Raw genomic sequence first — 23,967 nt, 5'->3', positions numbered from 1 at the left:
AACTTGCCTTTTACTATATAAAATGTAAAAGCTATTACTATCACTATTTTTTTCTTTTTTTAGACAGAGTCTTACTCCGCAGCCCCAGGCTGGAGTGCAGTGGCGCGATCTCGGCTCACTGCAACCTCTGCCTCCCAGGTCCTGGTTCAAGCAATTCTCCTGCCTCAGTCTCCCAACTAGCTAGGATTACAGGAATGCACCACCATGCCCAGCTGATTTTTGTATTTTTATTAGAGACGGGGTTTCACCATATTGACCAGGCTGGTCTTGAACTCCTAACCTCATAATGCGTCCGCTTCAGCCTCCCAAAGTGCTGGGATTACAGGCATGAGCCACCGTGCCTGGCCCCATCACTATTCTTAATACACAGTATTCTACCTACCAAAATAATCAGTTTTCTGAATGAATTAACCAAAATTTCTCAAAGGTCACAACAAGATCTTCAAAATATCTGCCAAATTCATCAGTTTTCTCACGAAAGATTATAAATTACCTCCCAAAAGTCTGTCATTCATATTTCACCTATTATTACTCATTAGACTTTTTTAAACCAGGTCTTCGTACTTTTTCAGAAAAACACCAATGTGCAAAAGGAGCTTCAGGCACTATTTTATAAATAGTTCATTTTCTATCAGAATCCATGAAACACTTTCTACTTTAGAAACAATCCTAAGAAAATGGTAGCATCATGACTCACCCAGTTCTATATCCAATTTTCTCAAAAAAGAAATTCACATCAGAAGTTACACCATGTGAAATATGCAAAATTATGGTCTGGAATCTTAAATCCACTGTCACTACTTGATCCAAAACTATTTTGAAAGCAGCCAAAAAAGCAACTGTCATCCAAATGTATACTCCCAAATATGAAGACCAAATTATTTCACAATATTAATCTTCTCTGCTGTGAGTGAAACCAGAGTTGTACCATCCAGTAAACAGAATTCACTTTCTCACCAGTTATTAAGATAATCTCAGCAAAGCTATATGAAACAACAGGAATGAATCAATTTACCAATAAATCATTAAAATATGATCTATCAACTGACCTTTCCATTTCCTTCCCTACATTTTGAAGATAAACAAAATATACTTTGGAGTAATATCATTTGCATTTCCACACTGCAGAAAACCTCTCATACAGGAGCAGCCGCCATCCCTCCCATAACTCTAAAGGGAGAAGGTGGTCAATTTAATAGCTAGAATTTTTGCACCCGCCCCTCCTTTACTTAAATGAAGAAAACACCTCGTTCGGGTGCCCAGAAGCGACAGTCTTAAGATGATACCACAAGTCTGCAGTGGTGGTGAAGAAAAATAAAAACACAAAATTATCAGTTTCTAAGAAAAGTTAAAAAATGATGTGTCTGCATAAGTCCCTTTAGCGTGTGTGTGTGGTATTTACACACACACACACACACACACACACACACAATTTCTTTTGCCTGGTCTCTTCCTCCTCCACCACATGGAGCTAAGATCAGTGTACTTTTTCACCATTTGGGAAAATACAAATTATCACATTTTTAAAATATACGGCCAGATACTCTTTCTAGGCAATAAAGACCATTAAACTGTTTCAGTCACTTCAATCCACAATTAGTATTTAAGGAATTCACATCAATTTCAACATCTGCCTAAGTAATAATATAACAGGCAAATTTTAAAAATGTTTATTTATTGTTTCCTTAAGCTCAGTGGCAAGAATATCATTTTTTAAATCAAAAAGTATATCCCAAAGTCTAAAAAAAAAAGAATAATGACTGTTTGCATCTGTTCAATAATTCAGACACGACTTAACTGAATAGACTGACCAAAACTAAAGATAAGTGTTTATTCTCAAATTAAATATAATAAAGAAGGCTCTCCAGAATTTTTCTCAGCACTTTTCAGTATTCTGAAAGGACTCAATACTGCTACTTATATTTCTTGAAGTACAGCAAATATTAGAATCCAATCTTCTTACACATCTTTCCATTGACCCAAGCTATTACAATACTTCCCCAACTGATCTCCATTTGAAAACCTCTCCTGTTTCAAGGTAATGAATCACAATTATGCAAGGTGAGAGAAACTGCAGGGGGCAGTATAAGCATGATTTCCAACGTAATTCTTAAGATTTAGGAAAATTCTTCCAGTTAGTGTAAGCTTAACCTTGAAGTATTAACATATATTTCAATCAAAGAGTCCATAGAAAAATTAATTGTTAAAGATAATTAATTGAAATTCTTCCACAAATTTAATAATTAAAAGTTGAGGCCAGTCAGGGTGGTTCACGCCTGTAACTGCAGCACTTTGGGAGGCCAAGGTGGGTGGATCACCTGAGCTCAGGAGTTCAAGACCACCCTATTCAACATGGTGAAACCTTGTCTCTACTAAAAAAAAAAACAAAACTTAGCCGGGTGTGGTGGTGCATGCCTGTAGTCCCAGATACTCGGGAGGCTGAGGCACAAGAATTGCTTGAGTGTGGGAGGCGGAGGTTGCAGTGAGCCAAGATCGCACCACTGCACTCCAGCTTGGGCTACAGAGTGAGAATTCATCTCAAAAATATATATACATAAAAAAAAAAAACTAAAAGTTGAAGTGTGGGATGCAATAAAGTCACTTGGGGAAGAATTCTATGCTACCATTATCCTTATGACTTATTCCAATCAAAAATAACAGAACAAGAATTTTCTTTTTCCTTTAAATTCATATCCACACTCTTAAAAAAAAAACACAGGTTATTCGAAACTATAAGTCCACTTACTCAGGAGAAATTCATTATTTCAAAATGTATTTTTATCATTTTTAAGTATAAATAAGTAAACCTCTTAAAAGTAGGATTTAACACTAAGGGAAAATAGAATGAAATATTAAACATGATATGTAAGTATGACTTAGGAAAAGTAAAGTTATTCTAAGATGAAAAGAGAAACTTTATTTTATTCAGTTTTACATTCATAATTGCCATTCTAGTATATTCTCCAGCTTTTCTCTCCCAGACCTACACTGACCCCATGCTAGTAATTTTCAACTAACAATTGAATTAGTTAAGTTAGATTAAGCCCTCTTTGTGTGTCTGTTTTGAGTAAAGGTAACATTTGGTGGTAAATACATCTATTTTCTTTCTTCTGTCATTTTTCTCCTGTTATCCTTAACATATAGTTAACCTCTCTTTGATGCTATAAAAATTGTCATTAATAGTTACTATAAATATTCACCTCATACATACCATTTCCAAAGCATCTCGTAACTGTAATAATTGCTAACAGTTATGGGGTGCTTACTACGTACCACACACTGTTCTAAGAGATTGTCATATATCAGTCATATACTAACTCAGTTAATCTTCACAACTCTATGAAGTGGGAATTATTATCCTTATATTATAAATAGGGAAACTGACTCAAGGACAGACTGTGCCACACCCAGGGACACATGGCTAATGACTGGTAGAGCTGGTATGAAATGGTATCAGTCATATTAGGAGGGCATCACACATCCCCATGTCAGATTCAATAGAAGTAGGTGCCCACCATATACTTTCACCTTTCTTGACTACATTAGGACCAATTTGACACTACCAAGAGAAATTAAAATCTATAAAGCATGATCAAAAGCTCAGGTCCACAATTAAGCATGAGAATATACAGAAAACACAGCTAGAACTTTTGGTAAACACCTGGGCAATTTTCACAAGGAAAGGCATGAAACGGTACGTGCCTTGGCATGAGAGCCCAAATACAAGGGCCACAAACCAGTCAACCTGGAAATGTTAACTTTAACTATCATCTCCTCCCTCAAACTCATCATTGTTTTTGTCATCATGTCTTACTTGATTCCCTAAGTAGTATTCTCAACTGGAAAAATATTTTTCACAATAATCTTCTCAATTGATTGACACAAATCTATCTTTTCCAAGTTTGAGCAGTAAGTCAATCTTCTGAAGACCTCAATATCCCCTGCACAAATTCAACAAAGTTCCAAATCAAGAGAACTGAGAGAGCCTCTCTATAGAGTATAAAAAATTATGGCAAAAGAGCCTGCCCATTCAATTCTGTGATGTCCATAGTAAACTGTGGACAAACCCAACCATAACACTGGGACAAGACATACGTCACAGCACACAATTTCACAGTATGTATCTGTTAGGATCACGAAGAATCTTCCCCTTCTGCTTTAGGCACTTCTAGACAGTTGGAATTTTTTTTTATTTTAAACCAACAGAACATACATCACTTTTGGGGGGTTAACTTCAAGGATTTTCCTACTGAAAATGTGAAACTTAAGCATCCAATCATTAACTTTTGTATTCATGAATCTCACAAAAAAAAAAAGAAAGGAATTTAACCAACTTTTATATTACTCAGAAAAGTCACCAATGAAAAAAACAATATCATAGGCTTCTTCATAACTTTGCTAATATTGATGGGAAACACTGGTCATATAATTTATGGTTGACTAACTCAACAGTTTCATGTCATTTAAGAACAATAAAGAGGCTGGGCGCAGTGGCTCAAGCCTGTAATCCCAGCACTTTGGGAGGCCGAGACGGGCAGATCACGAGGTCAGAAGATCGAGACCATCCTGGCTAACACAGTGAAACCCCGTCTCTACTAAAAAAATACAAAAAAACTAGCCGGGCGAGGTGGCGGGCGCCTGTAGTCCCAGCTACTCGGGAGGCTGAGGCAGGAGAATGGTGTGAACCCGGGAGGTGGAGCTTGCAGTGAGCTGAGATCCGGCCACTGCACTCCAGCCTGGGCGACAGAGCAAGACTCCGTCTCAAAAAAAAAAAAAAAAAAAAAAAGAACAATAAAGATAAACTCACAAATATTTTAAATAAAACAGAGAAAAGAAATACCTCAAGTTCCACCAGTGCTGCAGTCACTGCGTCAGTTGCAAGAGCACCAGCCTGCAGCTTTTCAATTGCCTATGAAACCAAGGGGAGAGATTATTCGTTGCAAAATCACAACTTCTCAAACTTTCCAAAAGCTTAAAGAAGTATGGGAGACACTCAGATTAATAAAAATTGACCACTAGTTCCATTCCATACTTTAAGGCACAAACTACTCAGATTTAAAACAAGCAAGTGTTTATATCTAGGTTAATTGGTAATATGGCTCACTTAATATTATTCAAATTAAAACAATAAAATCTAATTATTAAATGAAAAGTACAAGGAATTTAGTAAGCTTCATTCATTGTAAGGCAATTCATAATAGCCACAGAAATTGTATGACCCAGTTTGGTTCAAATATCCTGACAATTCATATTTTATATAGATAACTAAATCACAAACTAATCATTTCTCCTCCCACTGTTAATGCTCTCCATACCTAAAAAGAAGTGACTCTCAGTCACAGGGGCATGCCAGAATCTGAGGATAAAAGCATACATTTGACAAAAACATTTTGGATACTATAATGTAAATTCTAAATCAAGACATATCATATTATTCTGTAATATAAACTACACAGAGTAAAGCTCTATAAAATCACCTGGTCCTGAGCATAAATTAGGAGAGGAAAAGAGAGAGAAGGGAAAGTCATTTATAAATGAATTATTAACATTCCAATGTAGTCAACAAAGAGAAAGCTCAAAAACTAAGAACTGTATTCCTAAACTTTTAAGAAGTTTATTCATTGTAAATATTAAAAAGGCTAAGCATACAATTCAAATGTATTAGATTTCTAGGACTATAGTTATATAAAACCCATTTATTTTCAGATGATAGAAAAATTTCACACTTTGAAAAATAAGAAAAAATATAAAATAGCTTAGAGAACTTTTAGCTTTATTATTATAAATTTCAAAAGAACAAAATCCCTGTAACAAAATATTCTTATTTATAGGACTTCATTCATAAGAAAAGGCTTGAATCTCTGACAAAGTGTAATCTTCTTTTTAATGTTATGTAAATATCAATGAAAAGAGCAGAGAGAGACCCATAGTTACTTGATATACAATACTCAACTAGATTCTGTTTGCATAAAAAGTCATGGAAGGTTTGCCTACAAGACCAGTAAGAATCAAAATAAAAACATTTCTTCTGAGTCCATTCCTGTCCCCACATTAAATATTCAACAATTTAGCAAAACCTCAAAAACCAATGGGAAAAAAGCACAACTGAGTACAAGGGCAAAGCTGAACTCTGGAATGACAATGAACTTGCTATGATACAAACTATGTCATGAAAAACAGAATGAAAAAGTATAGGACAATCTCTCTTAAAAAAGCACCCATTTTAATTTTTTTATTTATTTTTTTCCCTTCATGGAAAAACACATTGACTGTCTTTAAGCTGTTTTCTCTATCCTTCTGTCTACAGAAGTTCAACATCACTGCAACGATTAAAAGAGATATGATTGTGTGCCCGCAATTACAAAAATACAGACTTTAATCTGGGAAAGAGGGGGAAGAGCTAAGCATCATGTGGAGAAAAACACAAAACAACACAAAACGATCCCCTACAAAAACGAGCAAAATAATTTCATAGTCCAAACCAGAAGCCTGTCCTAGAAATGAAACTTTTAAATGCTGAATTTCAAGGTAAAATCGCTTTATGTTCAAAACTGAAATGCTTAGATCATACACATTGTGTTCATACCTTTTGACAAGCTCGTTTGCATACATGTTTATATTCCTTGGCTTTGGATTCAGAATGATAACCTGCACCTATAGTAGAAAATAAAATCCAGTTGTTAATTATTAAAATATCAAGAGACCTTGCTTACGTTATAAAAATACTCCATATAAACTGATGCTGTCCTAGTAAAAAACAAAACTATTGCCCTACCCGTATGGAGTTTTATAACTTCTTTCTCCAATGTAAGCCTTTTTAATACCATGCCTTATCTCCGTTTTCAAAAGCTCTTTTCCTGCTAAAAGCCCTAAAAATAGCTCATGTCCCCAAAGAGGCTTCACCAAGGTCACCTCCCCTCTTCTTTTCAAGAACCTCTCTCTAAAACCCAGAATTCTTTTGATCTGGAGCTAATAACCCAGAAGGTGTCAGGGACAGGGTCCCTCCAGGTTCCTCTCTGCGAACCGTCAGAAAGCCCCTGCCATTTGGGAAGTTACTGTTTCAAATCCGGAATTCATAAGAATAACTCAGAAAGCTGGATTGCTTCTGAACAACATTTGAAGTTGAGGCATCTTACATCTCACATGTCCACAACCACCACCAACTACACCATTCCTAACCAAACACTTCACATCCTCTCACCCGCCAGAATGTAGCTGAGGGTGTCTCTGAAAGCTAAGTGACAGCACATTCATGACTCTCTATTAGAATTCCTGGTGGTCTCTGTCTTTTAATCAAATACCCAAGAACTTTCTCAAGAGAATGGCTCTGAATAAAATGGTTTCCCTGCAAGGACACATAACTTGCTTAGTTAGGGACTTAAGAATAATCTAGGCCGGGTGCGGTGGCTCAAGCCTGTAATCCCAGCACTTTGGGAGGCCGAGACGGGCGGATCACGAGGTCAGGAGATCGAGACCATCCTGGCTAACACAGTGAAACCCCGTCTCTACTAAAAAATACAAAAAACTAGCCGGGCGTGGTGGTGAGCGCCTGTAGTCCCAGCTACTCGGGAGGCTGAGGCAGGAGAATGGCGTGAACCCGGGAGGCGGAGCTTGCAGTGAGCTGAGGTCCGGCCACTGCATTCCAGCCTGGGCGACAGAGCGAGACTCCGTCTCAAAAAAAAAAAAAAAAAAAAAAAAAAAAAAAAAAAAAAAGAATAATCTAAACAAGAAGGAGACAAAGACAAGAGCCCTTAAACTCTCTTAATTAGGCCTCTCTCTAATCAAAATTTGTTAACAGAGCACTGAACCACCTATCCCTACCCACCCCTAAAGCCCCATAGGAGTCCAATGTAAGGAAGGTTAAGAACTACATCTCTAGGCCAAATGCAGTGGCTCATGCCTATAATCCCATCACTTTGGGAGGCCGAGGTGGGAGGATCACTTGAGGCCAGAAGTTTGAGACCAGTCTGGCCAACATGGAGAAACCCCGTCTCTCTTAAAAATACAAAAAAATTAGCCAGGCATGGTGGCACATAACTGTAATCCCAGCTACTCAGGGGGCTGAGGCACAGGAATCGCTTGAACCTGGGAGGCAGAGTGAACCAAGGTCGTGCCACCGCACTCCAGCCTGGGCAACAGAGTAAGACTCTGACTCAAAAAAAACAAAAAACAAAAACAAAAAAGCTACATCTCTAGGCCTTAGAATTCCTACAGGTCTGCAGACTCTGACACAAACCTAACCCACCTTTCCTCAAGGTAGAGAAAGCACTCACCCACGAAAATGTCATACAAGGAGTCAGGAAAGCAGAGATGCCCAAGCCACCAGAATCCACAATATACCCAAATCCTAAACCTGTTTTTCAAGAGAACTCTGAACATTCACAGAGCCTGTGCCAATATTTAGCAGGCCTCCCTTCATTGTTCTATAAGAATAGGTGATCTCAAGTTGGCTGTCTTAGATCTCAGAGGCCCCAGTCTTTCAGCAGCATTTCCTAAAGCATGGGATACTATTCCAAAGAGATGACTTCAGTGTCATGGACAGGGGCATTTCATAGCCTTAACATGTAAATCCTTTTGAAATAATAAGAGAAAAGTCTCAGCAGAGCCCCCATATATCTTTAAGTCCTGGTTAACACTTGCTAATTTCCCTGTTTAGCTCAGGATCCAAGCCACTGACAAATAGGATCTAGTTAAAATTTAATTACAGTGTTTTGACTGCACTGTGTTTAAAGTTATTTTCTCTTCATGGCAAGTGATACTGCTATTTCATTTAAGTAACCATAAACTTCATCTTTCAAATGTTAAGATAAAAAAGTGTTTAGTTGTTTGAATATTAGATAAAACAGTATAGGCAGTGGAAAAATATAAGAATCTACTACATGAATCACAAAAGTTTGGGCAAGTCTACTCTAGCGCTAAAAAAACTGCTCTACACTGGATGAGGACATGAATTTTTGACCCTTAAATGTGCAAGATACACACTTCTGCATAATCAATCACTCTGACTTTCTAATAATAGTTAGGGTCACTTAATTCACACAATATCCTACCATAACTCAAGAGTTCCTACTCTTCTTGCTGGCCCCCAGCACCAACTTTTACCTGAGAGTATGAAATTAAATAATTCAAAGTTAAAACTGTTGAACTGGCTGGGCGCGGTGGCTCACGCCTGTAATCCCAACACTTTGGGAGGCCGAGGAGGGTGGATCACCTGAGGTCAGGAGTTTGAGACCAGCCCAGTCAACATGGTAAAACCAGCCGGGCGCGGTGGCTCAAGCCTGTAATCCCAGCACTTTGGGAGGCCGAGACGGGCGGATCACGAGGTCAGGAGTTCGAGACCATCCTGGCTAACACGGTGAAACCCCGTCTCTACTAAAAAATACAAAAAGCTAGCCGGGCGAGGTGGCTGCTGCCTGTAGTCCCAGCTACTCGGGAGGCTGAGGCAGGAGAATGGCATAAACCCGGGAGGCGGAGCTTGCAGTGAGCTGAGATCCGGCCACTGCACTCTAGCCCAGGCAACAGAGCGAGACTCCGTCTCAAAAAAAAAAAAAAAAAAAAAAAAACATGGTAAAACCCCATCTCTACTAAACACAAAAATTAGCCGGGCATGGTGGCACATGCCTGTAATCCCAGCTACTCAGGAGGCTGAGGCAGGAGAATTGTGAAGCTTGCAGTAAGCCAAGATCACACCACTGCAGCCTGGATGACAAGAGCGAAACTTAGTCTGAAAAAAAGAAGAAAAAAAAAGCTGTTGAACCATTACATCATTCTGAGCCTTGAGAGGAAGGTGGCTATGCAGCCTGAGTCACACAACATGCAGCTGCAACTTTTGCCTTTTTCCTGTAAATAATTAGGAAGACCAAACAATACCAGAGATAAGATCCTCTCAAATCACTGCCCCTTCTCACAAAGTAAAAAGTACTCTTCCTTAGGATGTAGCAATCTGTAACCAATCAAATTGCTGTAACTTATGCACTGGTCTCCTGTGGAAAATGTTATTATCCTGCTAAACTTTTCCTATCTTTACTTATATAAATGAAACTTTAACTTCTCCACTTTGGAACAATGACCCCGTTTGTTTGGAGTCAGTGTTTCCAAGGTGGGCATGCTCAAGCTTTGTGTGGGAATAAGCTCTACATTGAATCACAGCTTCTGAATTCCATTATTTAAGGTTGGCAGGGCCATTATCATCTAGTCTTTGTCTAAGAGAGGAGGGACAGGGTCATGATAGTTATAGAAAGTAAGGCTTTCCAACTAATTGAAGCTTTATGTTATTGCTTGTTACAATGTTCAGACTTTTCTTTTACACTTTCCAAACCCTCACTCTGAATACGGTAACTCACTGTTATCATGGAAGATCATGGAAGATGCATGATCAACATAGTGTAGTGGAGAGAACACAGACTAGGAGTCTAAAGGCATAAGCTCTAGTCCCAGGTCTACTTTTAACTGGGTTATTTCTGTAAATATACCTCACCTCCTTGTAAAAGCACCTGTGAGAAAATGGAATTAAACCTCGTTTTTGTTTTTTTGGATTTTTTTAGATACTCTGGATTACATTCACATAAGGCTTCTCAGGTTGCCCAGTCTAGATATGGCCAAAGGTTAATGGCCAGGCAGGACACCAGTCTCACAAGAAGAAACAGTTCTACTCCTCATTCCATATCAAAGCTAATCCTGCTGTCATCTTGCTTGACTACCCAGAGAAAGTTAAAAGGAAACGCAGACATTCCTTCTCTCTTCACGGAGGTCATGGAAAGTAGACTCTGAATGCAAGAAAATAAAAATGGCCAAAGGAAAAAGAGCCTGCTGAGGAAACCTGGGCAGAGCAGCACTGCTCTGTAACCCAAGACCTTTCAAAGATGAGAGACCCAGGGGATGAACTTCACTCTGTCTGTCCTCATGGTCTTCTGAAGTAGAAAGATCACAGGCTGACATAGCATCAAAAGCACGAGACTGAGACATAAGGGCCTATTTAGGTGTTTCTTATGCTGGCTCTAACACCAACCAGCAATGTGGCTGAAGTCACTTAAGTCACTTAATTTCTCTGGTCTTAAGGTTCCTCACTTAAAATATTAAGAAGGTGGGCCAGGTGCGGTGGCTCACGCTTGTAATCCTGGCACTTTGGGAGGCCGAGGTAGGTGGATGACCCGAGGTCAGGTGTTCGAGACCAGCCTGGCCAATATGGTGAAACCCCGTCTCTACTAAAAATACAAAAATGTAGCAGATGTGATGGCAGACGTCTGTAATCCCAGCTACTCAAGTGGCTGAGGCAGGTAAATTGCCTGAACCTGGGAGGTGGAGGTTGCAGTGAGCTAAGATCGCACCACTGCATCCAGCCTGGGCAACAAGAGTAAAACTCCGTCTCAAAAAAAAAAAAAAAAGAAGGTGAGCTAACTCAAAAATTGTGTAATTATGCCCTAATATACCTACAGTCTAACACAAGAATCAATACAATTTTTTCAGCAATATTTTATTTTATTTTATTTTATTTTTTTGAGATGGAGTCTCGCTTTGTCGCCCAAGCTGGAGTGCAGTGGCACAATCTCGGCTCACTGCAATTTCTGCCTCCTGGGTTCAAGCAATTCTTCTGCCTCAGCCTCCCGCAGCAACATTATTTTTAAAAAACATAAACGAGAGTTTAAAAATTACTTTGTGTGGTTTTCATATGTTTATTGCAGCACTATTCACAATAGCAAAGACTTGGAATCAACCCAAATGTCCATCTGTGGCAGACTGGATTAAGAAAATGTGGCACATATACACCATGGAATACTATGCAGCCATAAAAAAGGATGAGTTTGCGTCCTTTGTAGGGACATGGATGCAGCTGGAAACCATCATTCTTAGCAAACTATCACAAGAACAGAAAACCAAACACCGCATGTTCTCACTCATAGGTGGGAACTGAACAATGAGATCACTTGGACTCAGGAAGGGGAACATCACACACTGGGGCCTATCATGGGGAGGGGGGAGGGGGTAGGGATTGCATTGGGGAGTTATACGTGATATAAATGATGAATTGATGGGTGCTGACGAGTTGATGGGTGCAGTACACCAACATGGCACTAATATACATATGTAATAAACCTGCACGTTATGCACATGTACCCTAGAACTTAAAGTATAATAAAAAAATGAAAAAAAAATAAAAAAATAAAAAAAATAAAAATTACTTTGTGTGGTTTTAATACTACCTAACCTAAATACATCTATTACACAGAGTTACAGTAGATAATGGGGTAGGGAAGTGAAGACCAAGGAAGAGCTGCCATTCTAAGATCTTCTAAACAGGGAGTAAAAAAGGTCTTCACTATATCAAAGTCAAACAATCGCTTTGGTTCCAATTCCTCTCTGGAAGTTTTGCCTCCTCCAAGCGTGAAATGTGATTCTCAGTGTACTTCAAGGCAGAAAAAGAAAAATCGACATTATTGGCATCTTCCAAGCTATCCACAAAGCTTACCTGCATGAACCAGCACAAAGCCGCCTCGTTTCTCTTTATAGGACTGCTTTGCTTCCAACTCTTTGGCTGTTATTTTACCAGCCGAAACCTGAGATGATCTGGAAGGCAGCCCTTCTCCAGAACTCATCCCCTTCTCCATGGTCATTCTCCAAGATTACCATCTTCTATTGAGAAAGGGGCATACTTCCATCCAAAAGTAACTGCAGGAGAGGAATTACCCTAGAAGAAAAGAGGCAAAGATGGTATACATTCTTTCCACCAATACACAAGTTACTTACACAAATTCACGCAAAGATAACATTCAAAAATCCTATTATTAAGTTATTTAATTGGGTAATACAAAAAAGGTATCAAAGTTATTTATTAAAATTATTTTTTCTTATTCCCATTGAAGTTGGATAAAATTATTTAATTGGGTAATATAAAAGGGTTAGAATTTAAATCTCTCTGTCCACTGATAGTACCTGCTTGGGGCCGGGCGCAGTTGCTCAAACCTGTAATCCCAGCACTTTGGGAGGCCAAGGCGGGTAGATCACCTGAGGTCAGGTGTTCAAGACCAGACTGACCAACATGGTGAAACGTCATCTCTACTAAAAATACAAAAAATTAGCTGGTGTGGTGGCACACGCCTGTAATCCCAGCTACACAGGAGGCTGAGGCAGGAGAATTGCTTGAAATCAGGAGGCAGGGATTGCAGTGAGCCAAGATCACGCCACTGCACTCCAGCCTGGGAGACAGAGTAAGCTCCATCTCAAAAAAAAAAAAAAAAGAAAGAAAGAAAGAAAAGAAAAGAAACATAAAGAAGTTACTTAGCTGCCTATTCCAAAAAAAGAAAAGAAGCAGGTTACTCAGAACACAGTCTGCATCCCAGTGTTTATTACCAGCCCACAAGAGAGTATTATTTTATTCATGTTAGTTGCTTTATAAGCACATTTTCAATAACCAATATGTGTAGTTTTCACAATTCTTTTCTAGTTCCTCATTTTTTTTTTAATAATTTTATCTGCTAAATCAAGCAAAAATTTGAGTTTTTATTTTTAAGTTTCAAATTTGTTTTTTTGTTTTTGTTTTTGTTTTTGTTTTTGTTTTTGAGATGGAGTCACGCTCTGTCACCCAAGCTGGAGCACTGGCCAGATCTCAGCTCACTGCAAGCTCCGCCTCCCGGGTTCACGCCATTCTCCTGCCTCAGCCTCCCGACTAGCTGGGACTACAGGCACCTGCCACCTCGCCCGGCTAGGTTTTTGTATTTTTTAGTAGAGACGGGGTTTCACCGTGTTAGCCAGGATGGTCTCGATCTCCTGACCTTGTGATCCGCCCGCCTCGGCCTCCCAAAGTGCTGGGATTACAGGCTTGAGCCACCGCGCCCGGCCTCAAATTTGTTTGAATGTTTGGTTTTTGGTGATATTTGGGGAGTTTTTGTTTGTGTTTTACGTAACTATTGGTCCACAATGGATTGAAAATTTTTGAAAGCTGGTCTTTTATTACAGAGATAGTCTGAGAAGCACTGCTATGTGGCATTTTTAAATTCCCTTAATTCTTGGTTTAAGGGTCTATTTAATTTTTATTATATAACATTTTATCTATAAGACAAATAGTTTAAAATCAATCATATATACACACCATTGCATTCAAATATTTACATAGATTCATAAATGCAGGAAAACATTTTTATTACAAAAGTGCCGATTTTTATTAAGTAACAGTAAATTTAAATGCCTGGTTTTGTTTTTGTTTTGTGGTGGTGGTTGCCTTCCTAACCATGTTTTTCTTCCAAAAACTTCACAAGAATCTGCCTCAATTACTTTTATTTTCTTTTGGTTATTTCTCACAATATTTCTCTGAAATAGGCTATCATTTAGCCATGTATGAGTTGACAAAGTGAATTTAGGGGTTCACCTGTCAGCCTATAATGCCATCATGTCTATATCATGCCATCATATTTGGCCCAGCCAAGAAATGAGCTTGGGACCATTAGTCTAGAAGCACAAACACAGATTGAGTGAAAACTCAGGCTTTGGAAAATTAAGAGCTTCGGCTAAAATGAAAACACATCTAAGCAGTATGGATTATGAAACCTCACACTACTTTGTGACTCACTGTCATCTGAGGTATTTTTTCATAAATAAGAAATTACAATAGTTATATTTGGTAAGAAAATACTGGCCAGGCGTGGCCAGGCGCGATGGCTCACGTCTGTAATCCAGCACTTTGGGAAGCCAAAGCGGGTGAATCACGAGGTCAGGAGTTCAAGATCAGCCTGGCCAAGATAATGAAACACCATCACTACTAATTAGCCAGGCATGGTGGCGGGCACCTGTAATCCCAGCTACTCAGGAAGCTGGGGCAGAGAATTCCTTAAACCCGGGAGGCAGAGGATGCCTTGAGCTGAGATCATACCACTGCACTCCAGCCTGGGCAACAGAGCAAGACTTTGTCTCAAAAAAAAAAAAAAAAAAGTACAGATTTCCCAATTTTTTTGGCCAGGCACAGTGACTCACGCCTGTAATCCCAGCACTTTGGGAGGCCAAGGCAGGCAGATCACGGAGTTCAAGACCAGCCTGGCCAAGACGGTGAAACCCCATCTCCACTAAAAATGCAAAAATTAGCTGGGCATGGTGGCGCGTTCCTGTAATCCCAGCTAGTCAGGAGGATAAGGCAGGAGAATTGCTTGAACCAGGACCCGGGAGGCGGAGGTTACAGTGAGCGGAGATCGCACCACTGCACTCCAGCCTGGCTACAGAGCAAGAATCTATCTCAAAAAAAAAAAGAAAGAAAATACAAACATAATTATAACATCAACATTTTATACGGTTGGATGTAACAGGGATTTTAATATATATGAGAGATTTTAAAACACTGCTTCTCAACATTGTCTAAAAAGAAAATGTGGAAGGTGATTAATATTCCATTTCTTGAGCAATCTACCCTCTCTCAGACACTATCTGAAATATATTTATTTAGCAAACATATAAGCTCAACAAACCCCTCCAAAAATGCTGGCCCTAAAGTTCCACTGGACTGGGAAAGGAGCTCAACTAAATTAACTATCAATATATGACTCTATCCTCCGACTCCCAATGGTTATTGAAATATTTTTTATTCAGTTAGAAATGAAGCAACTTCTACTCCAACATCAGTTTTTGTTTAACTCAGAACTCATTAAAGGTCTGACATCTAATAAATAAAGAGTGCCAACGAAAGACAAAGACAAAAAAAGGGCAAATGGACAAATCTCAGTTTGCAGAAAAGTTACATAATAGCTTAACTGGACAAAAAATGCTAAATCTCACTCAAAAAAAAGATGCAAAATAAAACTACACTTAAGTACCATTTTTTAACTTAGATTGTCAAATATCAAAAGATAATATATTTTGAGAGTACAGAAAAACAGGAGCTCTCATAAGTTGCTAGTGGCAGTATAAATTGGTATGACTCAACAATAGCAATTTGGCAAAATCAACCAAAATTAAGATATAGACCCAAAAATGTCTTGATGGAAGTGGTTAAAAATAAAAGCAGCCACTGGAAACGAGAAAACTTGATAAAAATATATGTAACAGTCTCAAACATATTTGGTACGTAAAAAAGGAATGGAAATAACTAATTTTTTAAGGTATGGTACAGAAGTATTTGCAGTACCATATGCAAAGTACAAATCTGGATGGATAAACAAAAAAGTCACACGATACTGATTACCAAAGGAGATTTGGATAACTAATAGCAAAAGATGGGATAGAAATTTCACTGTTCACCCCTTTGAACCTTTCAAATTTGAACCATCTGAATTACTTACAAAAAAGTTTTTATTCATTTATTCATTTACGGGAACACTAGGTAATGAGCTAAGCCAAAGAACCAAAATAGGGCAAGCATGTTTCTCTGAATATTGAATTTCTGGGATGCATAAACTACAGGAAATCCAAATGCAGGGGAGGGAAATCATAGTATTTGATCTTTACAGTTAAGATGAGGAAGAAAAATACATCATGACTGGAGATTATCATCAAATATCTCTGTGACGTTTTCATCATATCTGTAATCATTGTAACAAATCATTAAGTGAAACTGGTTAAGTGTACTTAAATCAATACATAGATCCACAAGAAAAATGTCTAATACTTCAGCTAACCTTTGAGGTAACACTCAACACAAAAGGTTTCCAACGAAAAGAGAAACATAGGCACATAATAGGTTTAGACCAAAAAAAAAAAAAATTCTATGGATCATTTTCATAACGGCTTTATTTCTGAAATGTTTGAACACAGACATTTTGCAATTTCCTCCTAGTAATGATATTAAAATTCATCATGATTATCTCTAAATAACACTGGCAACCTGTCTATCCTCTGCAACTGTTGCTCAAAAAGTTAAACAGAGTTATGCTATGACCCAAGAATTCCACTTCTAGGTATATACCCAAGAGAACTCAAAACACATGCTACACAAAAACTTATACATGGATATTCATAGCAATATTATTCACAGCACCCAAAAACAACCCAAAGGTCCATCAACTGATGATGGATAAACAAAATGTGGTATAGTCACACAATGGAACATTATTCAACCACAAAAAGGAACACAGTGCTGACACACACTATGTCATTAAAGAATATTGAAACAATGAAAAAAAAGAGACACAAATGGCCACATATTGTATGATCCCATTTATATGAAATGTCCAGAATAAGCAAATCTAAAGAGACAGATGGTAGATTTGTGATTGCTTAGAGCTGGAGGGAAGGAGGGTAGGGTGATGGAGAGGGATTGCTAATGGGAGCACTTTCTTTTTGTGCTGATAAAAATGTTCTAGGACCAGGTGCGGTGGGTGGATCACGCCTGTAAGCCTAGCACTTCAGGAGGTAAAGGCGGGTGGATCACCTGAAGTCAGGAGTTTAAGACAAGCCTGGTCAACATGGCAAAATGCCATCTCTACTAAAAATACAAAAATTAGCCGGGCGCGGTGGCGGGTGCCTGTAATCCCAGCTACTTGGGAGGCTGAGGCAGGAGAATCACTTGAACCCAGGAGGTGGAGGTTGCAGCGAGCAGAGAACGCACCATTGCACTCCAGCCTGGGCAACAAGAGTGAAATTCCATCTCAAAAAAAAAAAAGTTCTAAAGTTGAATTTGGTAATGGTTGCACAACTCTGTGAATACACTAAATACCACTGAACTGTACACTTTGAATGGGCAAATTGATACATTGGGTAGACTTTAATGGATAAATTGATCTTATTAACCTGTTTTTAAAAAAAGTCTTTTTTCCCATAAATTGTACCTTTCCCAAGTTACTTAACCCAGTGGCCTTTTCTTAATATTCTGCTTGCAACCTTTGATTCTCTTGATCACCTGCTTTCCTTGGCAACACAAATCTACTATCCTAGTTCATAACCCACCTCGGATCCCAATCACAAATGTTTCCTTCAATTTTTCTTTTTTTTTTTTTTTTGAGACTGAGTCTCGCTCTATCGCCTACGCTGGAGTGCAGCGGTGCAACCTCAGCGCACTGCAACCTCTGCCTCCCGGGTTCGAGCAATTCTCCTGCCTCAGCCTCCTGAGTGGCCAGGAGTAAAGGCACGTGCCACCACGCCTGGCTAATTTCTGTATTTTTAGTAGAGATGGGAATCCCATATTGGCCAAGCTGGTCTCGATCTCCTGACTTCAGGTGATCCACCCACCTCAGCCTCCCAGAGTGTTGAGATTACAGGCGTGAGCCACCACTCCCAGCTAACCTTCAGCAATTTCATCTACTGCCAACCTTTCAAAACTATCCTCTCAGCAAATCAGATGATTCCTAACTTTATCTTCTGTCTTAGCTACAGCCACAAGTTTTATGGATAGCTCAGTCTAGGTCCACCTCACTCTTGGCCTAACCAAAACACGCTCATCTTTCCCCAAAATCTAGTTATTTCCATATTACTCCTTTTTCTCAATAGCACTACCCACTTCTATCTCACCTTAAAGTCAGTTTGGGTTGCTCTCAACTTTCCAAATCCCACAGATCTCTCCCTAAAGCATTTAACTTCCTTTTGCTCAACTCTTGTTCAGCTCATATACCTCTCTTAGCATGTTACAAAAGGCATGTTAACTTTTCTTACCAAATCCAGGCTATCATAAAACAACCATCTAAAAAAGGCTGCCAAAAGAAAGCTCATAAAGGGTAACTCCAATCAAAACAAATACCAGGCCAAAAGACATGATCAGGCAATACACGAAAGAGGACATTTAAACTAGGTATCTAATATTAGAGAAATAATATTCAAAAACATACAAACCAAAATGAAATTTTCCTTACTAGCACTGTACTGGCACCATAAACTGATATAACCATTTTGAAAAAGAATTTGTAAGTATCAAGAGCCTCTAAATGTATAATTTTGTGTATATATACTATCTTTCCAGAGATACTCTATGTAGAAACAAGTCTATACAGACACAAATTACCACAGATGCCTTTAAGGAGAACTAGCCGACTGAGGGGCAAGGATGAAACGGAAACTTAATCTTCTCCTAATAGCCTCTTACATTTGAAATTTTTTTTTTTACTTGGTACTATCTACCAAAAGAGACGATTTAAGGTGACCGTTTCTGAGACCAAGATGAGTTAACATTAATTTGATTATCAAGGACAGGAGAGAAATGCAGACTATAACATTGTTCTTTCTGCAGGGACTTTCATAACACTATTTTAAGGTCTAAATCTTGTCTCATCTCTCTAAAAGATTGTTTTATTTTCCTACTGTATGTGATGACACTATTTTTTTTTTCTTTACACCACTTTGAAAACTACCACGTGTCCTGTTGCTGTGGTGGTAAAGTTTTTCACTGTAGGTTTGCTTATTCTTTAAGAAGCAGTTGAAAAAGGAAGTAAGTCATGGAATTCATCCATCTTACAGCAAAGGGCTTTGACAGAAATCCAGTTCTTAAGCTATTATAACTCATGAATAAATAACTGTGTTGCTGCTTTTTTTTTTTTTTTTTTTTTTGAGACAGTCTCACTCTGTCACCCAGGCTGAAGTACAGTGGCGTGATCTCAGCTCACTGCAATCTCTGCCTCACAGGTTCAAGCGATTCTTGTGTCTCAGCCTCCTGAGTAGCTGGAATTACAGGCGCACGCCACCATGCCAGGCTAATTTTATTTTTTGTATTTTTAGTAGAGACAAAGTGCTGGGATTACAGGCATGAGCCACCACGCCCAGCCTTGTGTTGTTGCTTTTAACATCATGATATTGAAGGTTTAATGCCTCATTAAATGAACTCCAGGACATACTTAAATTCATCTTTGAACCAGTAATTCCACTTCTGAGAAAACTTTCTACCAAAATAACTAAATAGACAAAAGGTTTTATGCCTTTTATACTGTGTTTAACAAAGGATAATTTAAAGTAACAAAAATCTGGGAGCAACCTAAATGTCCAATACAGAAAAACGGTTAAGAAAACAATAACCAACACTTTTATGATCAACTGATTTTCAACAAGGGTGTCAACACCATTCAGTGGAGGAAAGGACGGTCCTTTCATCAAATGATGCTAAAACTGGATATCTACATGCAACAGAATGAAACTGAACTCCTACCTCACATCGTACAGAAAAATTAACTCTAAATATCCTCCCTATTGCACTTGACAAGTCTTTGAAAAAAAAATTCTAAGTAGATCAAAGACCCAAATGTAAGAGCTAAAACTATAAAACTCTTAGAAGGAAACACAGGGGTAAATATTTATGACCTTGGGTCTGGCAATGGTTTCTTGGCTATGACATCGAAGCACAAGCAAGCAAAGAAAAAAATAGATAAATCAGATTGCACCAAAATTTTAAACCTTTTTTCTTTTTTTTTTTTTTTTTTTTTGGAGACGGAGTCTCACTCTGTTGCTCAGGCTAGAGCGCAGCAGCCTGATCTCAGCTCACTGCAACCTAAACCTCCCAGATTCAAGGGATTCTCATGCCTCAGCCTCCTAAGTAGCTGGGATTAAAGGCGCCCGCCACCACGCCTGGCTAATTTTTGTATTTTTAGTAGAGATGGGGGTTTCACCATGTTGGCCAGGCTGATCTCGAACTCCTGACCTCAAGTGATCCACCCGCCTTGGCCTCCCAAAGTGCTAGGATTACAGGTGCGAGCTGCCACACAAAAATTTTAAACTTTTGTTCCTCAAAGGACACCATTCAAGAAAGTAAAAGGACAACACATAAAATGGGAGAAAATGCAAGAAAATATTGCAAATCATGTATCTGGAAAGGGACTTACATTTAGAATATAGAAAGAACTCATACAACTTTAAAATAAGACAATTAATTTAAAAATGGGCAAAGGAAGTAAATGGACATTTCTCCAAAGATATACAAAAGGTCAATAAGCACATTAAAAGATGTTCAACATTATTAGCCATCAGAGAAATGCAAATCAAAACTACAATGCGCTACCACTTTATAAGCACTAAGACTGCTATAACCAAAAAGAAAGGTAAGTGCTCCCAAGGATATGAAGAAATCAGAACCCTTATAACCTGCCGGTGGGAACGTAAAATGGTGCAACCAATTTGGAAAACATGTGGCACTTATTCAAAAAGCTAAACATAGAGTTACCATATGCCCACCAATTCCACTGCTAGGTATATACGCAAAACAACTGAAAACATATGTCCATACAAAAACTTGTAAACAGATGTTTATAGCAGAATTATTCAAAACAGCCAAAACCTGTAAACAACCTAAATGTCCATCCACTGATGATGGTTGAGCAAAATGTGGTATATTCACAAAATGGAACATTACCCATCCATAAAAAAGAATGAAACACTGATACACAGACATTGATGAACCTTGAAAACATACTAACCGAAAGACACCAGACAACTTAGGCCATATATTCTATGATTCCATTTACATGAAATGCCAGTATAGGAAAATCCACAGACACAGAAAGTAGATTAGTGGTTGCAAGGCCTGGGAGAGAAAGGGGAGAATCTAATGGGGAGTGACTGTCATGAGTACAGGATTGCTTTTGGGGGTGATGAAAATGTTCTGAAAGTAGATAGTGGTGATGGGTGTATAACTTTGTGAATATGAGAAAAACCACTGAAATTTACAATTTAAAAGAATAAATTATATGGTGTATGAATACCTTAATAAGACTTTCTCAAGAGGAAAAGAGACAATCTATCCGTGCAATGAATACAATGTATGTAACTGTGCCTCTTAAGTTATAACCGCATTTTACATGCATACGTTATGATCACAAATAGGTTACTATGAATAAAATATTAGAAAAAGATCAAAATGCTGGGTTGGCAGAACTATAGGTGATCTCTTTATAACTATTTCTGCATTTTCCAGATATTCCTTAATAAGCACTGCTTTTTTTTTAAGTGGTGGGGAGAAGTTTTATTTACAACAAACAAAAAGATAAATTATTAAACTCCCAAGAATATAAGTACAAATTCCTTAGCTAATAAAGAATAATAATAATTCGGCAATCTAATGGTCCCTAAAATACCTTTCCTTCCCCTCCCATACAGAAGCCAGGAAAGTTGAACTCCCTCCTCCCGGAAACATGATGCCCTCGATTTCCAGGACACCTCCAGCTCCTGCTTCTCTCCCTCCTCTCCAGCTGCTCCATCTTCTCGGTCCTTTCCTCCTCCTTCTCCTCTTCCTCTTCCTCCTGAGTAGTAAATGCTAACGACCCGCAGGACTCTCATCAGGCCTCTATTACTAAGTAAGGGGCTGCCTTGGCCCCAACCCGCCACCCAGAACAAGGCGCACATTCTCGGCTCTCTGCGAACCTCGGACTCTTGAGACATCTCCAGACCGAGACTGCAAAGTGGGTGAAGGACTGCAAGAACTCCCCACGTACAGACAGTCCCTCCCCGACGGCCACGAGGACGTCAAGCCGGAGATGAGGCTGGGAAGGGGGACTACGGGGCCAAGAGCGACCAAGACTAGGGAACTAGGGACATCCTGGCCCCCTCCTCTAGCCCCGCCCCGGGCAAGGGGTGTCCTGCGCGCCGCCCCCTCTCGGACCCGGAGAGGACGTCCCAGCGAGCGTTCGGGGCCCACACACAGAGGCAGCAGCACGCAGGCGGCAGCGGCGCGGACAGCGTGGGAAAGAGGGACACTCACCCGCTTCAGCCCCGAGCCTTCACTGCACCGGAAGTAGTCACCCGCCCGTTGCCAGGGTGAGGAAGCGGGGGTGACATCAAGTCTTCCCATTGGTCATTCATGGTACCACGTGGCCGGAAGCAGGCTTCCACAAGCTGCTCTGACTCCGCCCTCCACTTCGGAGAGGCTCACCTGGCCTCAGAGGTGCAGAACGAACTACACCTGGGGCTTCGGTCTGAGCTGCGCATGCGCTGTTGCCTATCTCTCGCTCCCGCCCCCCGCCCCTGAATAAGCCCGCAGGATATGATTGTATGTGAGTGGTTGGTTGGCTAATACTGTGATAAGAAATGAAATTAAACTGACTATCATTTACCTAGGTGTCGCTTAAGAGCTTACTTTCTTTCAATCCTTACAGCACTCTTACATGGTAGGGAAAACTAAGGTCCTACCTGGATTGCTTGTAGGAGTTGGGGCACGACCCTTCCCCAGGACCCATGACTGATGGATTTTCCTTATACTTCAACCAAAACATCAGGTCGAACTGAATGTAAAGGAAGAAATGAGAATCTACCTGGCTTCTTTAAGCCAGATGTAGAGGAATTTACACTAATGCAAAAGATAACACTTTTCTTACCACATTTTTTTGTTTTTGGAAAATTTATTCTTCATTAAAATGTGTTAATTATATTAACATATAATGGTTTCTTATTGTTATTTTAAATAACTTTTTAATATTTCAGGTTTTGTTTTTGTTTTGTTTTGTTTTTTTTGGATGGAGTTTCGCTTTGTCAACCAGGCTGGAGTGCAATGGCAAGATCTCAGCTCACTGCAACCTCCGCCCTGCCCCCCGCCCCCCCAATCCTGCTTGAAGCAGCCCTGAGAAACATTGCCCATTATCTCTCCATACCATCCCTCAAAAATTTTCACTGCTCCAACACTTCAACACTGTTTTATGTTATTTTTCTTATTAACATAAGATGACAGGAATGTCAGGCCTCTGAGCCCAGGCTAAGCCATCATATCCCCTGTGACCTGCACGTATACATCCAGATGGCTCAAGTGATTCTCCTGCTTCAGACTCCGGAATAGCTGGGATTACAGGTGCCCGCTACCACACCCGACTAATTTTTTGTATTTTCAGTAGAGACGAGTTTTCACCATGTTGGCCATGCTGGTCTCGAACTCCTGACCTCAGGTGATCCGCCTGCCTTGGCCTCCCAAAGTTCTGGGATTACACTGGCCTGAGCCACCGCACCCAGCCACATTTCAGTTTTGTATTCAATTTTTAATATAGCAAATATTAATAGATGTAACCCACAGAAACAAAAGCTTTGGAGTGTTCCCTACTATTTTGGGGAGTATAAAGGTATCCTGAGACCAAAAAGTTGGAGAACCACTGATAC

General features: G+C 39.4%; 1 protein-coding gene across 2 annotated transcripts in view; it reads right to left on the bottom strand.

Annotated features, from left to right (window-relative positions):
• The window catches only part of TASP1 (taspase 1), a 276,754-nt gene extending 254,122 nt beyond the window's left edge, over positions 1–22,632 (bottom strand). The window contains exons 1-4 of one of the 2 annotated variants that reach the window (XM_010355262.2): positions 22,586–22,632; positions 12,467–12,685; positions 6,587–6,654; positions 4,841–4,909 (exon numbers count right to left, since the gene is read on the bottom strand). In XM_010355262.2, the coding sequence (XP_010353564.1) occupies positions 4,841–4,909; positions 6,587–6,654; positions 12,467–12,611 (282 nt within the window). In that variant the 5' untranslated portion in view covers positions 12,612–12,685; positions 22,586–22,632. The remainder of the gene's footprint in view (positions 1–4,840; positions 4,910–6,586; positions 6,655–12,466; positions 12,686–22,585) is intronic. The other variant, XM_030915488.1, reaches the window with a different exon arrangement.
• Positions 22,633–23,967: the final 1,335 nt, after the last annotated feature.

This window comes from Rhinopithecus roxellana, chromosome 13 (assembly GCF_007565055.1).
Source record: "Rhinopithecus roxellana isolate Shanxi Qingling chromosome 13, ASM756505v1, whole genome shotgun sequence".
In the NCBI taxonomy this organism is placed as follows: Eukaryota; Metazoa; Chordata; class Mammalia; order Primates; family Cercopithecidae; genus Rhinopithecus; species Rhinopithecus roxellana.
Note: the sequence above shows the minus strand (reverse complement) of the source record. Positions and strands in the feature narration are given on the sequence as shown.